The sequence below is a fragment of the Hypomesus nipponensis genome, chromosome 11, assembly GCF_054491055.1.
Source record: "Hypomesus nipponensis isolate SF chromosome 11, ASM5449105v1, whole genome shotgun sequence".
In the NCBI taxonomy this organism is placed as follows: domain Eukaryota; kingdom Metazoa; phylum Chordata; class Actinopteri; order Osmeriformes; family Osmeridae; genus Hypomesus; species Hypomesus nipponensis.
In genome coordinates this window covers 18,407,708-18,414,770 of record NC_140371.1, presented here as the reverse complement: position 1 = coordinate 18,414,770, position 7,063 = coordinate 18,407,708, and the positions used below count along the sequence as shown (strand labels likewise).

Genomic DNA, 7,063 nt, shown 5'->3' with positions numbered 1-7,063 from the left:
GGTTTGATACTATTCCCATTTAATCTTTCCACACATTTGGGTTACATTTGCACAAACATTTCCACACACTCCAATCAATCACAATAAACTTGTATAAAAACAACCATGATTGTCATTCACACAATAAAATCTTGCCTCATTCACAAAGATGTTTTGATTTAAAAAATAAATTCGTGCATTTGAGCATAATTTGTATTTTACATTATGATACAAACAATTTGAAAATGACAGCTATAGTCACGCCTCACAATCTTGTACAAAACTTAAAGTGCTAAAAAAAAAAAACGGGTTATGATTCCATAGAAAAGCACATAACAGAGACAATATTAAACTGTTGTTGCTGCCACACCGATAGCTAAATCTCACAATGAGGAGGGACAGGCAAGGCAAAGCTAACATCTGACTAACACAATGGGATGGTCGTCGCTTATGACAGGCGCTAAAACAACTGCATAGTCAGCTTTGGTGTGACAGACCACCACCCTCTTCCATACATTTGTTTCACATTTCTATCAAGATCTTCATGGGGTTTTATATTGACTGTGAGGCATAACGCTGCATTAAGGTCTATGGATATATAATATTCTTTGCATCAATGGTGGTGAATATGGAAGACCATTCTACCCACATTTTCCACAACAGTTTGTAGTGACACCAATAAAATATTCTACACTAAGTATAACAATTCATACATGTCCACAAACTGTGACTTCACGTTACAGAATAACATCAAGATATTTTCTTAAATATTGTTTTCCATAAAGAGATATCTACTATGTCTATACTGTCATCATACTCTGGATGCATTGTGTTAAATAAAACAGCAGCAAAGCAATGCCCTTTATGCATATTGAATGAGTTCAAATGTGTATTCTAATAGCACCAGACACATTAAAAAATAATTTCAACAGTGAAATAAAAAAAAATATATAAATAACATAAGTAGAAATATTCAAAAAGGCACTTAAGTTGGATGGTATTCAACAACGCAGAAGGCTTGTTCAAATGAATGACAGCTGAATCCCCTCTTTATAGCCGATGGCAATCATAATCAATACACAATATAAATCAATAGCATGGCATGACCACCTGTGTTCATTAGTCTTCCATTACTGAACGCAGGTGAGAATGTAAACAAACATGTATGGTCATCATTTTCTCTATAAGAAAATCCACCATTTTAGCGAATAAATCAGTAGAAGCATGTTGGAACCTCTTTCTCCTTTCCTAAAGTTTAGACTTCAATTGTATCCTAATTCCCAACCCCCCACCCCAACCCCATTAGTCATGTTCTCAATATCAGGAGAGTTCCACTGATCAGACCCGTCTCTTTAAAGTGTGCCCTAGTCATCCAAAGTGTTGGATTGGTCTGGGTATGAGTTGGGTTGGAGTTTCCAGCCTCCTACTTAAACCAGTCCCATCTGAAATCCCAAAAGGCACGCTCACCTTTGGTGGGATTTCTTGGGAGCAGGCTAGGGAATCATTTGGGGGGAGATACATAGTTGCAGCATGCCAGGCAAAGTGTTTATGCAGCCAGACACTTGAGGTGTTGCGATCAGTCCTGGGTCAAAATAGCACCTCACATCCTTTCGTATTGGCATGTGGTTTGGATGAACTGGCTCAAAGAGCCCAAACAACTATCCATTGAGGGGTAGCGCAAATGACCAAGTGTTGGACCTTGAGAACGTGGAACGGGAAAAACGTGCAGCTGCTACGCTGACCTAGGCCTCATAGGAGCATTGACACGGTCATAATACCAGCCAGAGGTTTGATATAGCTTGACGTTCTTGACGTGTGAGGAGGAAGTCTCTGTGTCACAGGCATTTCCACACAAAGACACTGATAGAGAGAAGAGGAAGGGGGCAGACAACAATGTCAGTAATACACAATAAAGCAGAGGTCTCAGTCCTTAACATGAGAATAAAGTGTTTTTTTACATAGAGTCTTTAATGAAGTCATCCATTAGACAGTCTTACCTGCAATCATCCCCGCCTGTACTGATCACGTACTTGTCGTCGTATGAGAAGCGGATGTTGGTAACATGTGCCGAGTGCCCAAAGTAGCGCTTGTGTTTGGCCTTTTCGAAAAGAACAAAAATACCCCCTTTCAGTCTCTCTACATAAATATCACATCAGCATGTTGGATCATCGTATCGCAGTGGAGAAAATCACTTACAAATTTTTCAGTGCAGGGGAAGTCAAAGAGCTTGACCAGGCCAAAGTCATCCCCAGTGACCACGTTGAGGCCGGCGTGGGAGACACAGGCACAGTTGACGTCAGCTTTGTCTGCGTTCCGCGGCCAGATCCCCAGTACCTCGTCTCCTAGGATACTGAGGAGGGAGAGCGGTTTGCTTCTGAGACTGCTAATGATATAACTAATCCCCAGGCAGTCTCTGAACGTAAACAGATGGGTGGCTGTGTCGTGGAACATTTTCCCCATGTCTGGTCAATTAATAGGTTTTAGCGCATGCTGATTTAAATGTACCCGTATAACCTTCTGTTAAATCATTTGTGTTTTATGTATTGTGTTTTTATTTTTTTCCAGCTAATTCTCCATTACATGTTTCAGAAAAGATCAGAACAGGCTGTAGACCCATTAACCTTGACAAACATCCAGCCAGAGCTGTGACAGACATCATTATTGATTGACCTAATACATGAAATAAGTGAGCATGAACAAATATCATACTATATTTCTGTACACTACTTGGTTGTGTGGTTGTGTGTGTGTGTGTTTCTACCTGGTCCAGGTGGCCCAGGTGATCCTATCAATCACAGACTGGTCTGTCACTATCTTCCCTGAGGGGATCTCATGCACTTGACGCTTATAGGACCCTGTGGACACCTGAACGCACAGTCAAAAATACATCAGAACACAAACTGTAGTACAAACTCACTCAGCACAATCAACAAGCAAACTGTCCAAGAACTAAGTTCTCTTGCATAAAAACGTCAACACAATCAGTAGCATGCGGCCATCAAATAGCTCCCCCCCTATCTTTCCATCCGTTCTCGGTCTCCCCTCCACCCTCTCGGTCTCCCCTCCACCCTCTCGGTCTCCCCTCCACCCTCTCGGTCTCCTCTCCACCCTCTCGGTCTCCCCTCCACCCTCTCGGTCTCCCCTCCACCCTCTCAGCCTCCCCTCCACCCTCTCGGCCTCCTCTCCACCCTCTCGGCCTCCCCTCCACCCTCTCGGTCTCCCCTCCACCCTCTCGGTCTCCTCTCCACCCTCTCGGTCTCCTCTCCACCCTCTCTCCATCCACTCTTTCTCCATCCACCCTCTCGGTCTCCCCTCCACCCTCTCGGTCTCCCCTCCACCCTCTCGTTCTCCACTCCACCCTCTCGGCCTCCCCTCCACCCTCTCGGCCTCCCCTCCACCCTCTCGGTCTCCCCTCCACCCTCTCGGTCTCCTCTCCACCCTCTCGGTCTCCTCTCCACCCTCTCGGTCTCCTCTCCACCCTCTCTCCATCCACTCTTTCTCCATCCACCCTCTCGGTCTCCCCTCCACCCTCTCGGTCTCCTCTCCACCCTCTCGGTCTCCTCTCCACCCTCTCTCCATCCACTCTTTCTCCATCCACCCTCTCGGTCTCCTCTCCACCTCCTCTGTCTCCAGTACACTCTCTCTGTCTTCTCCACTCGCTCTGTTCCCTTCCAGGCCCAGTGATGTTTACACTGGGTGGTTAAAGATAGCTGCATAAATCACCGTCTTACAAGCTAGCCAGACGCCTCAAGACTAGCTCCAGGTTGCTTGCTAACTACTGTAGAAGGGGGCTCTGGGCTATTAATGATGATGACCGGCCATATATGTGTGTGACTATATTTAGTCTGTCACCCCCCCCCCCCACCCACCCGCCCAGCCCCCGACCCAGCCTTTGAAATGGATAGCAGCTTCGTAGGCCCAGCCTCCACCATGTAGGACAGAACACCACTCACTCACTCTGCTACCATAGCTTGTATGGGTGAATCAGTGAAAATATGGGGTGTACTGTGTTCTGTAGGCTTGCGCTGCTTTATAAAGCTATACCTCTATGAACTTGCTGTCTGCCGAGAAGTCCATCTGGATGACGAAGCTGGGAATGTCCATGCAGTAACCCACACGGTTAAGGGAAGGACCCAGAGTAAGGTCGTAGAGGTCAACCGTGCTCTCCACAGACCCCACAGCCAGGAGACGTTTGTCCGGACTGAACCTGAGGGTAGAGACACACATGAACACACACACACAGACTCAAATATACATACAGAATCATACCAACAAAAGATATGCAGACACACACACACACACTTTGTCCCAGCTTACCGTATGTCCTGTATGGCAGCGCTGCGGTCTCTTTTCTTGCCCCACATCTTGAGGGAGTTGGTGAGGAGGATGATGAACTCTCCGTTCTTCATCCCCACAGACACCATCTCTCCGTCTGGGCTGTAGCTGGCACACTTGGCTGGATGGCCCAGAGAAACCTTGTTCAGTAGTTTCTACCACAAAAAACAAACACCAGCAGTCAACAAACACAGTAGTAAACCTGTTTACAGAGCCTTTTTTTTGGCTAACCAGAACAGTAAAGCGTTCTGAATGTTTGATTGAATTTGAGCAAAGGCTGGGATTGTTAACCCTTGTGCTGCCTTCGGGTCACATGACCAAAAGGTTCATAACGAACCATCGTTGTGTTTACCCAATTTTACCCAATACAAAAGCAAATTAAAATAATGTTATTTTAACCGTCGCAATGTGGGGGGTCTGAGACAGCCCAACGGTTAAAAGAAAATGCTTCACTTTGTTTTTGTATGCGGTAAAGTTGTCGCAAACGAAGGTGGGTCACAATGACTGATGGGTCAGAATGACCCGAGGAGAACACAAGGGTTAAGGAGTGGGATGTTGTCGTATCCACCTTGTCGGCCAGATCCCAGATGCGTATGGTTCCGTCATCACTGGCGGAGATGAATATGTCTTTGGAGGGGTGGGTAGCCAGGCCCCAGATCTCCCCCTGCATGTGGCCGTTGATCATGATGTTGGAGGCAGCGTTCTTCTCTCCCACCTCAATCACCTCCCCATCCTTCGTCCCCACCAAGATCTTACCCTAAAAACACAGCAACTTGATGCGGTTATCACACGAGAATGAGATTTTTCAAACTATCTTGTCCTCGTGTTATTTTTGTTTTTTTTGGATGACTATGCCTTGTGTGTGTTGAGCCAAACTCACCTTGCCTCGACAGACGGAGCGGACACACTCCACCTGCTGGCCTGTCTCCAGCTGGAAGGCACGGCAACGCTTCATCTCCTGGTCCCACAGCTTAACCGCCCCACCCTCCTTGGTACTGATTTAAAACACACACACACACACAGGGAGACAAACAACCATCATCATCACAACCATCATTCTCTCTCGTTCACCATTATCATCAGACACATGGGTCAGAGACTTGGCAATAAAAATAAAAAAAACGACAGAATTACAATTGAAGACATGTTGGTAGTTGATAAACAGTTTAAAAGAAAATATATATATGAAAGAGACGAGTCCTCTGTAGCTAGCGAGCCGCAGCCCTGAGGCCTGGACTCACGGCCTCTCCTTGCCCCCGGTGACGATGAGGCCGTCCCTGAGCGTGGTGTACATGGTGAACACCGGGCCCGTGTGTGCCTTGGCCACCACACGCAGCAGCACGTGATCCTTCCACACGTACACATCCCCGTTTATGGCACCCGTGAATGTTAGGTTGTTCTGGAGGAGACAACCGCCAAAGTCCTTGCGAGTTATGTTTCACAGGGTGAACGTAAATGTATATCCTAAAATTGCCTGTGTAACTATGAGTAGGTGTAAGAGGTGTTGTTGTTGAGGAGCGGTTCAGTCGGTACTTACAGCACCGAAGGCGACAGAGAGCATGGTCTGCATCCTGGCATCCTCCACGGAACCCACCACCCCCTTCTTGTACATGAGAGACCCGCCCGCCAGCGTCCAGAACTTGATGTGTTTGATGCCCACAGATACAAACTGGGAGTCAGAGTCGGGTCGGAACTCTACCACAAAGATTCTGTCTGGGTGGCCACCTTTGCTGGTCACCTTTGCACCTGGTCAGAGAAACAAGAAACATCAAATACAGCATGAAGAATATTTGTGCTGCATAAAGAACTCACATGGAGAAATCACAAACATCAGTTGGAAAGGCTTTGTAGTTGTTCTATTCAGTAAGTTCGGTGAGAACCGAGTTTGAGACGAATCGAGGATCTTACCCTCCTGCCAGCGCCAGACTGTGATGGTGTGCTCTGGCTCCACCCCTACAGACAGCAGCAGCTTGCCCGTGGCGCTGAAGTTAACGTACCCCACACCCTTGGTGTGGGCGCAGCGAAGGATAGACAGAGTCTGCTTGCTCATGGCATCCCAGACATGGATGGAGGGAGTGGTGCCTACAAAAAAAAGACAGAGAAAAAGACAGAGATTGTGAGATATTAATAAAATAGAGATATAATCTAAATCCCATTAAAAAAACTGTTGAATGACTAAATGCAGGCCAGGGTTCATTTAGGGTGTAGTTTATAAAAAATCACAAAAACACACTGCACTATAGGCAGGGACACAGCAGAGCAGGAGAAGGTAAAAGCTGAAAGGTATGTTGACCAGGCCTGTATTGGGAACCTCAAGCCCCTATACCCTAAGCACCGGTCGATATCAGGAGATTGGATAGGCTTAAGCAACATAGCCAAAAAAGGCAACTTCCACCTTGCTTAGCCTATCCAGTCCTCTCAGATATGTGAGGACAGGCATCCGGCTGATTTGGGCCCAAGGGCTGGTACAGTGAAGGGATAGCCTGGAGGCTTTTTTACCTGGTAGGCCAGTCATGTCGCCTGCAGCGTGTAAGCAAGAGAAATGGCGTGGGAGGAGGCAGCAAAAGAACAGATGAGACCTGAGGTGAGTTTGCTAGCAACACACAAGCTCCGACACCAATCTGCACATGCTCAGCCTCTGCGCCAAACCACACAGCCAAACACGAGCAAGTGAAACGGTTATTTATGTCGGATAAAATATTAGGTTACTCATTCATCCATCTCTATTCTGTCTCTCATCTCCTTCACA

The 7,063-nt window shown here is 46.7% G+C and overlaps 1 protein-coding gene across 4 annotated transcripts in view; it reads right to left on the bottom strand.

Moving 5' to 3' along the window:
• Positions 1–7: 7 nt before the first annotated feature.
• The window catches only part of LOC146268530 (echinoderm microtubule-associated protein-like 6), a 41,649-nt gene continuing 34,593 nt past the window's right edge, over positions 8–7,063 (bottom strand). For 2 of the 4 annotated variants that reach the window (XM_084666952.1, XM_084666950.1), the window contains 12 exons: positions 6,814–6,834; positions 6,223–6,396; positions 5,852–6,060; positions 5,556–5,713; positions 5,195–5,309; positions 4,883–5,071; positions 4,297–4,469; positions 4,024–4,186; positions 2,741–2,844; positions 2,176–2,329; positions 1,977–2,077; positions 8–1,839 (listed from right to left, as the gene is read on the bottom strand). In XM_084666952.1, the coding sequence (XP_084523078.1) occupies positions 1,815–1,839; positions 1,977–2,077; positions 2,176–2,329; positions 2,741–2,844; positions 4,024–4,186; positions 4,297–4,469; positions 4,883–5,071; positions 5,195–5,309; positions 5,556–5,713; positions 5,852–6,060; positions 6,223–6,396; positions 6,814–6,834 (1,586 nt within the window). In that variant the 3' untranslated portion in view covers positions 8–1,814. Of the gene's footprint in view, positions 1,840–1,976; positions 2,078–2,175; positions 2,330–2,740; positions 2,845–4,023; positions 4,187–4,296; positions 4,470–4,882; positions 5,072–5,194; positions 5,310–5,555; positions 5,714–5,851; positions 6,061–6,222; positions 6,397–6,794; positions 6,835–7,063 lie in introns of all 4 variants that reach the window. The other 2 variants (XM_084666951.1, XM_084666953.1) reach the window with 2 other exon arrangements.